Source organism: Eutrigla gurnardus (assembly GCF_963514095.1).
Source record: "Eutrigla gurnardus genome assembly, chromosome: 12".
NCBI classification, from domain to species: Eukaryota; Metazoa; Chordata; class Actinopteri; order Perciformes; family Triglidae; genus Eutrigla; species Eutrigla gurnardus.
The window spans coordinates 18,649,286-18,667,673 of NC_139926.1; the positions used below are offsets into that span (position 1 = coordinate 18,649,286).

General features: G+C 45.2%; 1 protein-coding gene across 4 annotated transcripts in view; it reads right to left on the minus strand.

Annotated features, from left to right (window-relative positions):
- Positions 1-16,102, minus strand: part of LOC311021677 (phospholipid-transporting ATPase IH-like) — a 28,571-nt gene extending 12,469 nt beyond the window's left edge. For all 4 annotated transcript variants that reach the window (XM_084022389.1, XM_084022387.1, XM_084022386.1 and 1 more), the window contains exons 1-15: positions 15,955-16,102; positions 8,299-8,421; positions 7,954-8,043; positions 6,644-6,724; positions 5,982-6,089; positions 3,727-3,855; positions 2,910-3,013; positions 2,747-2,797; positions 2,542-2,606; positions 2,377-2,458; positions 2,136-2,286; positions 1,840-2,037; positions 1,536-1,709; positions 745-911; positions 313-384 (exon numbers count right to left, since the gene is read on the minus strand). In XM_084022389.1, coding sequence (XP_083878515.1) covers positions 313-384; positions 745-911; positions 1,536-1,709; positions 1,840-2,037; positions 2,136-2,286; positions 2,377-2,458; positions 2,542-2,606; positions 2,747-2,797; positions 2,910-3,013; positions 3,727-3,855; positions 5,982-6,089; positions 6,644-6,724; positions 7,954-8,043; positions 8,299-8,421; positions 15,955-15,993 — 1,634 coding nt within the window. In that variant the 5' untranslated portion in view covers positions 15,994-16,102. The remainder of the gene's footprint in view (positions 1-312; positions 385-744; positions 912-1,535; positions 1,710-1,839; positions 2,038-2,135; positions 2,287-2,376; positions 2,459-2,541; positions 2,607-2,746; positions 2,798-2,909; positions 3,014-3,726; positions 3,856-5,981; positions 6,090-6,643; positions 6,725-7,953; positions 8,044-8,298; positions 8,422-15,954) is intronic.
- Between the last annotated feature and the right edge of the window lie 2,286 nt (positions 16,103-18,388).

Below are 18,388 nucleotides of genomic sequence, written 5' to 3' on the forward strand. Positions count from 1 at the left end.
AGTGATGGGCGGCGAGGGAGGGTGGGCTACATGAGCCACTTCCCACGGATCAAAAACATAAAGACACTTTCCATGAGCGCTCTCTAATGGAATCTTGCTGCCTTCCATTCTTCCAGATCAGCTGGAGCATTTTGATCCGATCGAGCGACTTCTAAACACAAACCCTCTGTTTCCACTAACGTAATGTAATGTAACACAAGCCGAGTGCGACTTCCCCTCCGAGCAGCCGATGTATGACCACAGCTCCGTCAGCCGGAGCGCTCCCATCTGATCTCCCGCCGCGGAACCACAACAGAGCTTCAACACACCAACCTTTCAATCTCATCGTCTTTGTTGAGGATCTCCATGTAGTTGTCTTTCAGTCTCAGATACGTGTAACCCAGCCTGGCAACCAGAGAGAGAGACAGAGGAGTCATTAAAGTCTGAGTATCTATATACACTATGCAGTTTATCTCACTTGTACCACACTGTGAAAGCTGCATTTAGCTGCAACCTGAGCACGGCTCACACATACACTTACTACGGCGCTTCGTATCTGTGAAAGCAATACTAGCGGCAACAAACTGTGACTTGGACCGCGGGTCTCACATGTGTCGAAGGCCACGTAAACAACTAAAAACAAAGCGGAAGGGTACTTATGAAGTCTTTTATGGCGTTTTTATCGAGTTGAAGAGAGCCGACACAACAAAAACAGACACTGCCCTGTTATTTTTGTGTGCAAACTGTGTGTTTTGGTGTGTGTACCTCTTCATTCCCTCCACCAACGCCACCTCATCCGGCGAGGAGGAGATGTAGAAGGAGGTGGGCCTGCCCTGGTGGATGCCCCTCTTGATGCCGTCCACCGTCTCCTCCTCCTTCACCTGCACCGTGTGACACAGACAGAGCGCCCGGAAAAACAGATCCTCGTGTTCCTGCAGACACAAAGCCATGCAATACACATATTACACGTACATATATACATACAGTCATATTGTAATAGTAATCCTGAAGTTCCCTGCTATTTTATGGACATCTTCAGTGATATTTAGTCATATCTGTGGTACTTTTTAACTACATTTCCCTGAATTACAGAGCAATAGCCATAAATATCTTTAGTTCTGCACTTTTTGGCAGGTAGTGCTCTTCTCTCTCTCTCTGGTCATTTGTGGTGGCTTCTGCTGCTCATGCTGACGACACAATTTTTCTTCTATTACTTAGAAACAAATCACCGTTTCCACTGCCAGAAATGCGAGGCTCATCATTTTTCTGCGTACCACAGGGCTTCTGCTCCCGTGTAAGTCACAGCAAACACTGATGGCTTATAGGGAAAATGTCAAAGTTTTCACAAACTGGATATGCAGCCAGTGGCCCTGCTGTGTTTATCACCAAATACACTTTTGATTATATAAAGATTCAGAGACGATTACTTTAATTGTCTGAAATGTGACATGCTAGTTAATCCGCGAGTGTGGCTGTCTCATATTTCAGACAAAAATATATTAAGAGTTGTCTTTACTCTCGTCTCCTGCTCTACTCTTTGGCAGAGATTGACTTACTCTCCTGTATCCTCCTGGCGAGGAGTCGATCATGTCTATACTGGAGGCAGCACTGAGGATTTGGCCGTTGCAGATGGCGTGCGGGATGTAGACGTTCCCATCGACGCAGCATTCAATAAACTCCATGTTGTTCTCAGTGAGAGTGCCCGTCTTATCAGTAAACACGTATTCCACCTGGGAGGGAAGCAAGAGACAAGGGGGAGTAAGGGCACGTCTGCAAATAGTTTAAATGCAGAAACTATATGCAAATCTGTGTGTGTGTGAGTGTGTGTGTGTGTGTGTGTGCGTGTGTGTGTGTGCGTACCTGTCCCAGCTCTTCGTTCAGGTCCGAGGTGTTGACCTGAGCTCCTTCTCCCAGCTCTTCGTCAAACATGTCCTCGTCCCAGGTGATGAAATAAGAGCCGAGGAATTTCTGCATCTCCACCGTCACGTACATGGACACCGGGATGATGTAATTAAACAGGACCATGAAGGCCAGGAAGTCGGTGAACGCCCGGATCACCTGGAAGAAGGAAGGAAGACGACATCTGTGAAGTTTTCGGGGGAAAAATGAGATTTGGGAGACCGAGGTGATTTAAGTGAGAGGTTCGACGGACGGACCACGTGGCGCTGGCGCTCGTTCTCAGTCCTGTGATTGTACCAGGGCTCGTCCCGGTCTGGAGACCACTGCCAAGCGTACTTCAGAACGGTGTTGATCACTGCTTTGCTGATCAGGATGCACAGATACACTACGAGGAAGGCGTTCATTGACCTGCGGAGAGACAGGGTAAAGGTCAGGTCAGGAGGAGGAAACGGGAAATGAACCAACCCCATTGAATCATGCAGTTGCAGCTGATCATACTTTTCTACAGCGGAGCGTTTCTGAGATTTAGACTGGTAATTGAGCGCCATCTTAGTCTCCATGCCGGTGTAGACTGCAACAGCTGACGGGAGAGAAGACAATAACAACGTCAGCCTTTCCTCTAACTTAAAACCTTCAAGAGACATTAAACATGCGTGTGAATACCATAAATATGTTGTGTGTTCTTCAGTGTGGCTCCTCTAAGGAGCAAGTTCTCAGCCCCAAGAGGTCTGCAAGAATAAAACAGAATCCTTAGCTGTTTCTCAGAAAAAACCATTAAAGACTTTTGATTAATTGAGAAAAAGAGTTGGCATGCAAACTTTACCCAAGAGTAAAAAATAAATCCCCCAACAATTTAAAGTACACTCACCTCGCCACAGGCTCTTCGTTGTCCTTGTAAATATTGATGCGTCCCACAAATCTGCAAAAGAGTCACAGCGAAATAAAAACATGCAGCAACGATTAGGAAAGCTGCTCCTAAGAGGTTGTGGATGATGTGCGAAGATGCATCAGTGAACCCGTGTCACACTCACTTGTAGAGGTCAGGCTGTGGTTGTTCACATTCAATAGTGGCATGTAGCGAATCCACCTCCTGCTCCGTTCTAAAGGCCATGGTATCTTGTACAGCATAATAGGTCTGACACAGAAAGGTGGAGGAAGGCGGGGAGGAGGAGGAGGAAGAAGACAACAGAGGAAAATGTCACCCGCAGCCACTAATGAGAGCAGGGTTCGTTTGACTCCTCGGCCGGGCTTCCAGCGGACTTTCTCCATGAGTGGGCGAGGCAGGGAGGTGAGCCGTTACAGACCTGCCCGCACCTCGGTCAGCAGAGGAGCACGGCATGCTGGGACGGCGAGCACATCACCCGGGGGCACGCGTGAGGAGAGTGGGTGAAGCACTCTAGCATACACTGTGTGTGTGTGTGTGTGTGTGTGTGTGCTCAGCAATGCGTACGGTCGTGTGAGTGAAGCCAGTGAACATCAGAGAGGAAGTGAAAATGGGAAACGCCGCGTGTGACGGAGCGTCACTGACATCATTATGCGTTTGTTTGTCATGTGGTCATGTGTTGATTGATAAGTCCAGGGCTAAAGCTAACAATAATCTGCATTATTGATCCATCTGCTGATTGAAAAATGCATCACAGCTCGTTTAGCGATGTCTTCAAATGACTTGTTTTAAAACTAAAGATATCCAGTTTTTTTTTAAATCAAGTAAAAGCATCAAATTTACTTTAAAAGGATTTAAAATTAGCTGATTTGTTTTTTTAATCATGAAGCGTTGCTGTTTTGGGATCTAATATGGTAACGTAAGTTCAAATATATTGAATCAAACCCATGCACGAGTGCTGGCACCTTGTGACTGGACTCCCCGTCCAGGCTGGCAGTGGTGACGTAGCAGGTCCCATCATGGCGGCTGGAGGAGAGCAGGATGAGGTCACAGGGGAAAGTCTCGTCCTCCCTCACCACGACGATGTCTCCCACCTGACGGGAGCGGGACACACACCCACATCAAGAATAAGTATTTAGACGAAAGCTCCACGTAAACATAAATAAACGACACACAGACCTGCGGGGAATCGTCTGCTCATCCTTAACCATTTTTTTTTTTTACCCGAAAGGATTGAGAAGTTGCATAACGGATTATGCGAGCGGAGCAGCTTAAGCTCTGATAAATCCCATCTCCACGGTGACCATGCACATGACACACACGCGCTCTCTGATTTTGCATGATTAATATATTCATCATTATTCCTGCTCCCAATTCATACTCTAATCCTCTCCTTTTAATCTACGGCGGTGAGAAACCTCGGTATGGATACGAAGACGGAACAAGACGACATGATCATTTCCGTTTTCCAATGTTAAATGTCTTTCTCGACCAATGGCGTCCAGTGAAAACGATTGCTATGGCAACACAAGCCACACGACTCTGTGACCTTTAAGGCTGGGCAGCTGTTACTGAAGCCTCGTTCCACGACGGCCCTCAAAGTCTCCGACAGAAATGAGGTGTAGGTGCACCAATTATATGCGACACAATGGGGCAACAAGACGGAGATGTACTGTATCTGTATCTACATAGGAGGCGCCGGGCTAGACACTCGCATCATGTCGTCTGACACCTCCGCTTTCATTCTGGGGATGATATGAGATACATATCTGCAGTGTAATATGCCAGCTCAGTGAAGAAATCTCCGCCCTCACATCCGCCACCAGGAAGAAGAAGTAAAAAAAACAATATTAATGGGTGTCTTACTGACTCCGCTCTCTTGTGCCGTTAACATTCCTGCCGCCGAATTGTGCTGAGTACTTGCGATCCCGAAATAGTAACACTGTTGGAATTATTCATCTCCATTGTAGATTCAGGGTTTCTGCAGTGTTCACCAAATTAAATGTACGACTTTGAAATACCTTTTTTCCCCCCGCCACACCACGTACAAAGCAATTTAGATCTTTTTTAAACCCAAACGATGACGGAAAACTGGCAATAAAGACGACAATTATTTAGTAACTACATGAATTAATTAGCGATAGCAACCGTGTGATTGTTCTTCTGTGCCATAGACCGCCATCGTGGTCCAAAGTCTCACACATAAATGAACCACACAGCTGCACTGGGTATTCATTCATTCATTACAACAAACTATATATATATATGATGCATTAAGTTTATTTTGAGAGGGCGCCACATACTGTACACTACCCTGCTGTCGCTAAATATAGTCCCAAGTAAAATATGTACTGCTGTTTGAGTAACGTTTACAGTCCAGCTGTTTTAGGAGATTATTTCAACATTATGTATTTGTATGACTTTTATTTTCAGTAGTCTCATCAGTTTGCTTTGGTCTGACACAGACCGGGTAGAGAAGTCTGTCAGTATTGAGAGGCAGACACGCATATTTGCATGTCATGGGTCAATAGTGGTAAACGTGCGTGTCAATAGTGACATGTGACCCTTCGTGGTAACAAACAAGCCCAGAGCAGCTGTTTGTCAGCGATGCAACGGAAGAAGAGCAGCTTGTGTGTTGGTTTGGAGACAAAACGTCACCTCAGAGGAATTCCTCGCCTCACGTTCTTTTAATAAAGATGACGAAACATTTAAACCCTGTTGTGTTATTAATTACCTCACGATTGCATGAAATCGCTTGTGAGTTTGAATTCAACGTGGGAATGTCCATAAGTAGCAACATAAACTACATTGAGTGTTATTGCCAAATACATGACGGTCATAAATAGTGACTGAAAATGTGTTTTAATATAATAAAAGTAAAAACGGAGACACGATACCAAAGAGTGAACTGCTGTTGCATCAGAGTGACATAAAAGAGCATCACAGGCAGATGACGGGAATATCACAACTCATGAAATACATCAGCCAAGGGACTGCTGCACGCTGCACCAGGAGACACTGTAATTGTTCCTCTACTGCGGTTAATTGGTGGGGAAGACAAGAGAGCCAAGAGGAAGGAAATAAGTGAGAGAGAGAGAGGGAAGGAGAAGGGGGAGCGTGACAGCGAGACAGCTATAGAAGAAGTGAGCTATGCAGCACTGTGCCGTAGTGTTGCTTTGTGGCCTCAGGTGCTGCACCGCTCTAATGAGGCCATTCTTACCCGTAGCTTGTGACTCTGTGTCCTCGCCACCTTCCCCTGCTGCACCACGTCCACCGGACACTCATTTATAGAGCAGTCAGCCTTGTGTCTGAGCCAGTCCTCGTAGCCCTGAGAGAGAAGGGGGGGGGGGAGGATGGAGAACAAGAGTAGAAGGGGAAAAAGGAGGCCAATGTGTTTGTTGGCAGGGGGGGGGAAACAGAGAATATAGATTATTGTGCTGGGCCAGAGTACGAGATATCAAGGGTGAAAGTCATACGCTGTAATTAATTAGCATTGTGCTCCCTGAGCTTAGTAGCCCGTTTCCTGGATTTCAAACCAACATGTCATGTTTTAGATTTATGTGCCAGTAAAGCTCCGGCTCCCTTAGCCAGAACAGCTCTATCTATCACTGATAGCAGCCCCCCCCCCCCCCCCCATCCCTCAGCACCGGCGGAGAGGATGCATCTCCCAGGGGCATGGGATCGTCAGTGAGAGTGATTAACAGAGGAGACCATTCATTATCATATTTCTCACATCACCAGACATATTCAATGGCATGTCCTCTCGCCGAGAGAGGAATGTGTATATACAGATAATAGAGCCAACGATTGGTGGAGTGTGTGTGTGTGAGGATCATTGTGGCCAATATTTCCCGGATGTGAGCACGTTTGTGTGAGTCCTACCTGTTTTATTGCGGTGACAGTGATGACGAAGAAGAGGGGCAGGCCGCTGGTGACTGGGCTGGTGGGGGTGTCGATGATAAGCTGCGAGGGAGAGGAAGAGTGGGAGGAAGGTGCAGGGGGGAGGGGGGGCGAAGGGGGAAGGGACAACAGAAAGGAGAAGGGAGAGGATGCCAAGTAATGCAACGCTGAGTAAGGAAGTGCAGCAGGGAAAAGCTTCTGTAATAAGGAATCAAGCACCAATCTGGCAACGTTAAAAGTATCCAAGTAATCAAATCTTGTTTGATTTCCTCCATCTGCACTCCAGTCTGGGATGTTTTTTTATGCTTCCTCGACAGTACATAGGCTATGTGGATGTAGCAAAGAAAGAGGAGCCCAAACACGGCTGCTGTGTGCCGAGCCCAGTGTGTCCCATTAAGAGGGTGTGGTATTTCACATCCTACTGGTAAAACATACAGCAGCCCTGTTGCATTCTGGTCCACTGAGGCGACTGCATACATTATCGTAATCCTCCTCCTTTATGATGACTTTGTCTTTGCATGTTTATTCAACATTTGGTGAAATATAGTAGCTGAAGGAACAAGCTGCGTCTCTTTGAAACGTATCTGACAGACAATGAGCAGCACAGCACTCATTATATCAGGATAATATGATGAAACACGTTCAAATTATGGTGGTAATAAAAACCCAAAATATTTTCTTATGTTTCCGAGGTTCATGCATTTTAATCCTATCAGAAACGATGGTTAATTAAACTTATTGACTTCTAAAGTGCATCCAAATCTACGATGAACTGCCATGAATTTTGGTTTGATTGACATTAACGTTCCAAGTCAAAGCTAAATTATCTGCAGTGTTACAATGTTTTCACCTGGTTTTCTGGATCCACAGATGCATTAACCAATAAAACACTCTAACTTTGAATAATCCACATGCAGATTTGCGCCGCGCACATTTTAAACCAGCTTCAAAATACTGAAGAATACGGATTTTTGGACAATCATCAGCAATCTGATCTATGTTTTTGAGTTTACCTCTGAGTTCAGCTGTCAAACCTCTCCAGCTGCCCTGAAAATAACTTGATGGCAAGCCATGCACTTTAACTAAAACTAGGCCGGTGTAGGTTTTTAAAAAAAAAAAGAAAAAAAAGAAGAAGAAGAAAGCAAAGCACAAAATGGAACCAGAAATTCATTGTTTGTTAGTTTTGTTTTAACAAATGCACAGCCAGGAGAGTATTCCCTTAGAGCTTCACTGTTACGTTTTCATATTTAACAAAGACATTGTCACTTTATTGTATTCATCAAAAATCTCACCTGGACCAGAAATATGACCAAGAAGTAGAAGTTAGCGATTCTTCTGAACTGCTCGAACAGATTCTTGGGTATGAAGTTCCAGAAGGTGTACTGTGGGACAGAGCGACAGCAGGATTATACTGTCGGGCACATAGAACAACGGAAAAGGGGGAAACAACCGCGCACATTTATCATCCCGGCCCTCGGGCGAGAGAAACGGTGACGAATACAGGCGAAGTGAGATGTGTCATCCTTAAAAACACAGCCACTAGAGAGATTACATGGTTGTCCAAATACCAAAAACAAAAAGAACAGCGCGATGATGAACAGTGTCATGGCTCCGACTTGGAGGGGGGGCTGGCTCACCTTGGAGGAGACGATGCGGTTGTCGGGGTAACGCTGAGGGATGTAGGCCTCAGCTCCCGGAGGAGGTTCTTTATGTCCGATGTACACCGTCCGACTGTCCACCCAGATCTCCTCCCCCACACACTGACGGAGACAGAGAGACGTACGGTTATAAATAGCAACACAGGTGGGGACAAAGAGTTAAATCCCACTGTTCAGCCTCGGGAATGTGCTTACATACAAACTACAATCATTATGGAATATAATAACACCGATAAAACGTCCGCCTTCACAAACACCGTGCAATCACGCCAAAATCTCTCTACAACCGACAGAATGATTCCAGCTCTCATTTAGAATTCAATTAAGGATCTGAAAAGTATCTTTTTTTTTCATTTTCAGCCAAATTGACTGAATCTGTAATTTCGTTTTTTTTGTTCTCGGCACCAAAAAATGCGTCCATTAATGAGTCCATTAATTGATTCCTTGATCGTCAACATCAAAAATGCCAAAGATTCACTAGTTTAAGCTTCTGAGATACAACAATGTGCTGCTTTTCTCCCATTTTAAATCATTGCAAACTGATTATCTTTCAGTTTTGGACTGTTGGTCAAACAAAACGAGCGCTATGAAGATTTCATGATGGGAAAATATCTTTTTTGTTGTTGTTTTAACTATGATTAAATGGAGATAAATTTAGTAATCACAGTTGTTAACAACCAAATAGAGTTCAAATGAATGAATTATGAGGATCAAACAGTGCAGTCGAGAAACAGAACGTTACACAAGACTTCGGTCTCTTTTCACAAATAAGCTCAGAGACGCGACCGGGCCGACTGGAGGATGAGTGTGCGTTTGGCTCTGAGTCACAAGAGTGTGAATGTGTCATTTATCTTTTCCCCTCTTCCTGCCGGACCTCCCTGCAGTCAGCCGTTACTCCTCGACACAGACCCCAAACTTCACTGTCCGTTTTTACTACAGTCGAAAGCACGGTGGATCGTACGGATGCCAAACCTCCATCTCAGTCCATCTCTCATCTATATTACATCTAAACAGCTCCCCGGGGACCAACAGTGCATTCTGGGAGTTTAGCACAGCACGTATTTTTTCCCAAGGTGTCCTTCATCAAACATTATTGTGGAAAGAGAGCTCTCCAAGAAAAAAAAAACAGCTAAAGTCAAGAGAGCGTGGCATTCAGCTGTTTGTTTCCATCTGGCTTCCTGCGTGGCTCCTGATGCTTCGGCCGCGGTGGGCGGCGCGGGGTGAGTGCGGCGTGAGCGCGGCCTTTGGCAACGCCGCCCGGCTGACACAGCTCAAAGCAGAAGTGTTGACCATTAGCAAAAAGTTCTGGAACAAGCGCTTCACCGCTTAAAATGTCCTCAACGCTTTGGCAGAGATGCAGCTGATCGCTGCCAATGACCAAATCTTTTATTGTCTCCGTGGTAACCTTGTGGGTTCAAATACACAACGTTTTAAAAAAAAAAAAAGTTGGTTTAAAACTCACATCATTACGTTTTAGCTACGAGGGCGAATATAACTTTTCCAACCTCAGAGTCACCGATCTAAACTTATCCACAGTGACCAACAGCTGCTCTGCAGAAGGATAAAAATAGACGTGGAGCCGAGTCGACGGTGTCAGCCAACTTCAGACCCCTTCAAAACATCAGGGGGGGCAACGTGACCCAGAGAGGTACGGCGAGAAGGAAATGGAAGCACAAAAACACGTAGAGCGAGGAGCTGGAGACCAGGGATGAAAGGAGGAAACAACAGACAAACAAAGACTAAAATAGAAGCTTTAACTGCTGAGATGTTAGTTATAATGGATCAATCCAAAAGGCACACAATCTAGAGTGTGACGTTCGCCGGGCTCAAAGCAAAACTCTCTTGTTCCTCAAACGTGGATGAAATAATCCGGCCTAACATCGTGTTAGACAGCTACAACGATCCCGTTAATACTCATCCAGCTCTGGACTGGTCGTTGTGAAAAATGACAACGGATCTCTGTGATTTGTCAATAGATTTCTCTAATAGGTTCCTCTGATGAAAGCAAGTCGTTCCAATTTGAAAATGACAAGTAATGTATTACAGCGTATTAAAGTGGAACACAGTTCATTGTTTTGGATTATTTCACATAATGTGATTTAGCCGACAGTGACTGTAGTGTGATTTATGCTGATATTAGAGAATGTCCTTATTTTTACACAAAAACGTGTACTTGTGTCACAACAATTGAAACCACAAACTCAAGTATATTTTGTATTTTGTGTCTATGTTTGTCTGTTGAGTTTCTATAATGATGGCTCTTGTTTCAGAAATTGTGTTATAACAATTGAAAAAATAATGTAGTACAACATATGTAATTAAGTCTATAAAAGAGGAAAAAGGACAACAAACCAAACTAAACCAAACCAAAGTTGTTCAATTAAAATATAAAATAGAGAAAAGCTGCTTAATCCCGACAGGCTTTAAATTCATGTTTCTGAGGGAAATTGTTGTGCGTCAGCTGCAATGCACAGTGGGAAATAATGCAAATATACAGAGTTGAAATAAACAAAATATAGACAATAAAATTGCAAATTCAACAGTTTTGACCAACCAGTGACGACTAATTGTTGGTCACTGATCCTTATTGACATCATGATGCTGATACAGCACATCCATTTCATCCCACTAATACTACTCAAACATTTTCCTCCTAAAACCACAATCCGTCCATCATATTTCCATCAGCACTCCTCTCTCCGTTGCTCCCTCCGTCTCCCGGCGGCGTGTCCCGCCCCGGCGGCGTGTCCCGCCCCGGCGGCGTGCCCCGCCCCGGCGGTGGGAGAGGCTCGGAGAAAGACACAGAGAGAGACTGGTTTGTAGTTATCTGATCATTAATCCTCACTGATCCGCATCAAACCCCCGGTCCACTGTTCCCTCTTCACTCCACTGCTCCATCACACAAAGTGGCTGCCTGGTTGGTTTGCGGGACCTGGAGGCTTTGTCTTTATTAACAGCGCAAAGCCGCCTCGGAGCAGAGAGGCTGGTCTTACATCACCATCGATCATCTACAACGACAGGCTGGATTTGATGACATCATAAAAATCGCACCGCCGCAACTTCTCCTCTCGTGTTTGGAGCAGATGAACTGTTTAAACTCTGGATTCAACCGACAGAAGCAGCATTTCAGGGGTTTTTTTCCCGTGGATGTGCATATCTTCATTGTGGGAAAGCAACCCGTGACCCCGGCAGCGCCGTGATGTAGCTCCCTTCCACCGCAGTGGTGTAATAAAACCAAAGTATACACGCCATTAACTGGCCTGATTAGATGGTGGCGTCCCGTCCGTCCTCCGCCGCAAGCAGCGTGTTGAGCAGGTATCCCTCATTAACTCACAGATCAAATTTCTCTGATTGAGCTGTTCCTAAATTAACTACTCATGTTAACTAGACAGAGGTTGTGGAAACAGAACCCATAGGAAGGACGTGGGCGGTTTTATTAGCCTACAGACCTTTGATTTGACTGATGAGTGTAACTGTTACGTAGATAACTGATATGTAACCAGTTTAAATGAGGAGGCATGCATATAACATAACAAAACATATATTTAACATATATCGCTTACAGTGACACATTACTAAAATCTTTACACATTTTTTCAGTTCTAGATCAACTAGCTTGAGTAGGTTTTCATCTAATAATTAATTCGCAGTTCGCCGGTGCAACACAATCTTACAAGTTTTCCAAGCATTTTTTTTTTTTTACACTACGTTCAAATGTAAGAAAGCAGCACGGCTGGCAAGAAAATCTTTCCTGGGAAGAATTTAGGATGCAAATATTAAATTATATCAATATTTCTTTTAATAGAAGCGGAGACGTTCGCCGTGGCACTGAGCAAAGAAAATTAAATAAAAAGGAGCTTTGATCAGCTAAAAAGGAAAGAGGCTACATGTACGACATGCACTCCACTGCTACTCATTTGACATTAATCGCCATAGCAACGCAGCATACAGCAACACACGGCTGGGCTTCGTCTCCGAGGTTCGTGTCGTGCGGAGGCTTCATTAAGTATAGACTGGAGATCAAAAGTGTGGGACTTTCTCATCAATTTAAAGCTGCGGTACTGAATATGGCAAGAGGTTATAGAGGCTTTTAGAAAATACAATAAAAAAAAGGGAAGCGTTGCGGTTCCCGACAACATCCGCGAGATGTTCTGTGTGCTTCTCAGGGTTGTATTCTCTGTGGACAATCCTTCTCTCTGCAACAAAGCAGGATGAAAGAGGAAACATCAAAAGCAGCAGTGGGGACAACACTAATGAGGTGAGGAGAGGGGACGCGGGGGGATGGAAGCGCCGCTCGCCGTTACAATTATTTATTAGGCCATAATATTTTGGAGAAATTGCTACCCGGGTGCAGCCAGAATGTGTATTTTGGTTATAGAATTAAGGAAAAACACATTGTGATCGAAGTAACTAAACACCTGCAACAAAATCAAAGGGTAAACACGACTTTAAAACGACAACATTTGTATTCTGTTGTGGCCCCGGCCTCCTCTCCCACTAGACTTGCTGTGATCCAACTGTTACGTAAGTCTTTAATCCAGCTGTGCTACTTCTCCTCTGCCCTCCTTCTCTTCTCCCCTTTTCTCCCGCCGCCGTAATCTGAATCCTATAAACAACAACAACCTCTTTCTCATGTTGTCATGCTTTTAACGCAGACAACATCCCAACACAGTGTCTTTATAATGAACCCGGTGTGTCCAGGGCACGCTGCGGGGCACCATGTAATTCCTATGAGCAAACGTCGATGCATGGATGTTTTCTCTGCTGCACACTCGGGCCGGCGGGCAAAGCTTTGCCCCCAAAACACAAATCACCTACAGCCTCGGCCTCTCCGCCAGGGCCCCATCTCGGAGGGGGTCGGCAGCCAGGAATAGACTGCCCTTAAACGTTTGTAGAAGCTAATGTGCCAAACGGCAATCTAGCAGGTTGTGTTCTGCCTTTCAACACCAGCCAGGCGACTGAAAGAGCTGCAAAGTTGCTAGAAACCCTCCGCAAAGCCCTTCAGCACTCCGGGACTCCGCCGGCACCCGTTTGATCAAAGGCGAGACCCGGTCGGCCCCCTTCCCTTTTATCTGCCGAGGTCGCGAGAGGTCTCGGCAAGAATAACAGTCATACATCGTAGATAAGATGTGAAGGAGGGGAGGATCAAGCCAGGGGGAAGCAGCGGGGGGACATAAATCAAAACGCTGTCATCACAAGAGGCTGTTTGTGTGACGGCGAAAAGGTAAAGAACACGTTGTCATGTATATTTAATGTGACCTACTTCTGATCCAGATCACGACCTCACGCCGTTCTCACGCTCATCGCTATGATTATGACCAGACAACAAACAGACCGAAGAGAAAGGGAGTGGAGACAGTAAACGCATACAACACACACACTGCTTTTATACTGGATGTCTTATTGCATGTAGGGAGACGTTATTTTATGCTTGACAACAAAACTTGAACAGTTTTTCGGTTATTGTGCAACAAAATGTCCAATTTAAACTTCACGCACTGCAAAACACCACAATACCATATTTTTCTGCACAAAAACAATTTACTAAATTGCACACGCTGGATCACCTGCAATTTTTCTTGAGTCAAAAAAGAAAAGCAGTTTTATGAGCAGGACAAAATGCACCGCCTTCAGAAAGTTCCATTTCATTGTCATCATAAAGTGCTGGATGGAGCTGGATGACTGATTGTCTGCAGCTACTAATAAAGTTTACAATCACTTCACAGACACAGCTGATGCACCGGCGGCTAAGATGCAAAGGAATCAGACAAATCATGGAATTATCTCAAATAATAGCAAAGCATCCTGAACAATAAACAACCCTTCTTTTCTGGATTTGACCTTTTTAACTTGTCTGCTTCCTTAAAAATGCATTGCTCATTCAATTTTGTATGATCTCAGTTCCTATTTTACAATATCAAACATTGACGCCCGTCTGCTTCTTCACAGTCAGGCTAAACCATCACGGAAACAGGTCCAGGCCTTCATCATTCCATCCTCAACCAAGCGTTAAGGGTTGTAGTTTAAAAATAGATTACAACGTAAATAAACAAGATGGAAAACAGGCAAAGCAGAGTTGGCTGGTCATGTGACAGGTCAGCAACGGGAGGATAATACAAGATATAAAGTCTAAAGGCTTATAAACTTGGAGTAAAGCGGAGGAAATCAGAAGTTCCTCCTTTCATGAAGAAATCAGAGCACGTGTATCGATATCAAGCGTAATATGGCATAAAGGTTGGTTTTAAAAGGTGACCTGACGTCATTTGTAGTTGTTCTTTTTCCTTTTATCAATTATTTTACCTTACTGATGCGTATCAAAGATGTACTCAAGGTATTTAGTCAGAAGTATATACGGATATTTCTTCCCCAGCTGAAGCTTTATTCATTTTTCTCTCTTTTACAATAACAATATCCTGAGTCCGGCTACACTTGGGCCAGTGACCTTGAAGGGCGTTTACTGCTCCCCCCGTCTGGAGAGGAGACTCCGGGCGCCTTACTTATCACATGTTAATCGCCCCGCATGATGTAATGTTTGTTCTTTTATGTAGCCTCATTAAGGGAGCAGCTGTTCGGAATATGGCGGGGTTAATAGAGGGCGACGCCAGTAATGGGATGACCAGATACACATCACCCGTCCCTGCCGCTTCTGAATCGATATCTGGATAACTGAATTCATGATTAATTCCTTGTCTACTTCATAAGGCGGCGGAGCGAGGGAAACGGGGTGAGAGATGAGGGGGGCGTGTTCACTGACCCCCATCCCTCACCGCCTCGGTCGTGGATCTGATTTCCCCTGACATTAGCCCACACACACACACACACACACACACACACACACACACACACTGGTTATCTCCACAGCACCTGAGATGCTGTTAAAGGTCAGGTGATGGGTCGCAGGCGGTACACAGCAGAGGTAACGATGCTGCAGAGGAGCTGATGAACATGAGACCTGTCAGAGTCAGCTCCCCCGACCAGACACTTTTATTTTCTAATCCACACCAAGCAGCTGCTTCCTGCTCTGGCTGATAAAGCGAGAGACCGCTGACGGCACCGACCTGTTCAGACCAGACCGACCGGTGATGCTGTTACACCGTAATTCACTTTGTTATCATCAGTATAACGTGGACGTGTCCCGCTGACAGGCTGATTACAACAGGGGGGACTTAAAAGTGTGCTTCCAACCTACGACTTCAACTTCATCCCATCAGGCGTCAGCCAGAGTAAAAACGCAGCGCTGCAGGGTCCCATCGGGGCCTCCCGGGTCCTGATGGGGATTTATTTCCCCTGCAGAGACATAGTTGAGTGTGTGCATATCGCAGCTTTAACTGGGCCAGCCAGGTTCATTTCTATTCTGCACGTTCGCCCCGGCCATCACTTGCATCTGTAGGCACTGGCAGACACACACACACACACACACACACACACACACACACACACACACAATGGCCTGCTCACGCTCATTTACAGATGTATGAAACATTGCTGATCGATGCACATGCAGACACAGAGCTACAGTTGTGACAGTAGGGAGGGGGGGGTTGTGTGTGTGTGTGTGTGTGTGTGTGTGTGTGTGTGTGTGTGTGTGTGTGTGTGTGTGTGTGTGATGGTTGGGGGGGGGGGGGGGGGCCTTACGTATCTGCTGATGATGTTCCGGAGCAGGGTGAAATCCATCCTCGACACAGCTCCGGGCGGCGACTACACCGTGACAGAGACGTTCGGCTCTCCTTCGGGTGTCTTCGCAGGTCGCTACCTAATGTGGCTCTTTCCACCGGCACCCATCGCTCGCCACTCTCCTCCTCCTCCTCCTCCTCCGCCGCCTCCTCCTCCTCCTCCTCCGCCGCCGCCGCCTCCTTCCTCCGCCGCCGCCGTGTCCGTGATAGCGAGGCGCAGCGGTCTCTCAGTCGGCTGCTCTGATTTTCATGGCATCCCTGCCGGGGAGAGCCATGCAGCGAGCGAGCGATCCGGTTTACATGTCAGGGGAGCAACAAATCCAGTCGGCGCGTTGCTGTAAACCTCCACACCTGGCGGGGGGGAAGGTCTTCCTGGCTGCTGCCGGGTTGAGTTTTGCGGGCGAAGCCGTGTCGTTCTCTCGCAGGAGACGGTCCCTCATGGAGGCTGTCCGCGTCCCGCTCTGTGGCCCTCGGTGAAGCCGCCGCGCCAAACGTCGCCACCGTCAGATGACTACGCTGCGCATGCGCACTGGGGAGGAGGGGGGCTCCTCGCCTCTCCCGCAGCACGAGCGCTGCTGCCGCACTTCAAAGAATATCACACAATATCACACAATATCACATCACGTGCATCTAAAAAACAACATGGAGTTATTTTAAACAGGCATTCAGAACTAGTAACACCTGTGTAGAAGGGAAGTAACGAAGTACAAATACTTTGTTACTGTGGAATTTTCAGGTACTTTACTTAATTTATTTTTCTGATAACGTTTTATTTTTACTCCCTACATTTTAAAACAAATACCTGTTACTTTATACTCATATTTCCAAACAGGCTACTTTAGTTTGAATGCATTTGAGGGGAATTATCGATGATTATGACTTGTAGCATATGGATACTTTTTACTATACTTTTCAGACTGTACTTCTACTTAAGCAGCCTAGAGACATTCTTATTGTTGTTTAATTTACAGATTAAGCGTTAAGTTGTTGACATATTTTATATCATAGAACGAAATGTTAACTCTTTTTGCCAAACCCATTCAAAAATACAGGAATACAATCCAGGGAAGTGAAAATGCAAACATTGCTAACTCATTTCTGGGTTGTAGGACTCATTCATTCACTCTAAATCATAAATAAAGACTCGTCGTGGATTTACAAGTCGTGAAAAATCCCTTTGGCTGGTGTAAATGTAGTAATAAGGCAGTTATGTGTATCTCACTTTCTGACAAGCCAAGAGTTCTATTGTTATAACCATAAATAAGTTATTATCAACAACTAATAACTAATAGAAAACAGTCACAGGGAGTTTTATCAACAAAAGCTGTTTTTCATGGATCGATAAATAATCATATTTGACTTACTAATCATTAATTAAGCTATTACACAACCTATGAATAATTATTTTTAAATACTTTCACATATGTGCTGTTTCTGCATATTGATCAGAAGTTTAGTTTATTATCAGAAGGCGGGAAATCCCACACAGAGACGTGGGAGTCCAGGTGTTAACATCACAGTACCAACAAACCAAAACTCAATAGAATGAATGAATGAAAATGTTTAAAGAAACAACACAGTAAGTCTATAAATAAGAAGAGAATAAGCAAACACCGAAGTGTGTCATAACAATAACATGTAACAACCTTACTTAACCCTAACCCGACTGCAAAGAGAAAATGTAAAATAAGCTGTGTCTCCATTTAGGTGCGGGGGGGCAGACTATTTATTTACGGAGTTATGACTTTCAATTAGCACCCATACTATTAATAATGTATAGGGATCTAGCACTTTGGGCCTACTGAAGCTTGATGCTGCTCCCTGGAGCCCCCCGGGCCACTTAGGCTCTAATGATGAGTCCGCCTCACTGGGCACATTACAACACGCTCTTTGTTTATGGGCTGGGACAACACTCCGCATGTTGTGTTTGTGTCATTGTCGTGCTGTGGAGGAGTTTCCCTGATTCCCATTTTAGTCAAACAGAAGAGTAATCAAAAGTTTTAGGCAGCGTATGCAGAGCCGCCACAGCAGATAAGAGAATAAGAACACCAGGAGAAAAAGCTGCTTATTCCATCCTGGAAACTGTGAATACAACGATTTCTAACCGTCTAGAATCTAAATTTCTTTTCATCTGAATTTCCAGATGAACCGTTAAGTTGCTGCTCAGGTTGAAACAGGTTAATGTTTCCACTGCTGTTGCTGTGATCATCACATAGGCTGTTACTGTTTCACCCGAGTGGAAGAACCGGGTCATTGTTCATGCCTTCCTTCTGTCTTCTGCGTGGGCGAGGGAGAGCACATATGGGGCAGTGGGTTACTTTTGCACATATTGCCATGAGTCCTGCGTGGGAAGAATCCACCATCTGCATCTCTTCATATAAATAAGACATAGTCAT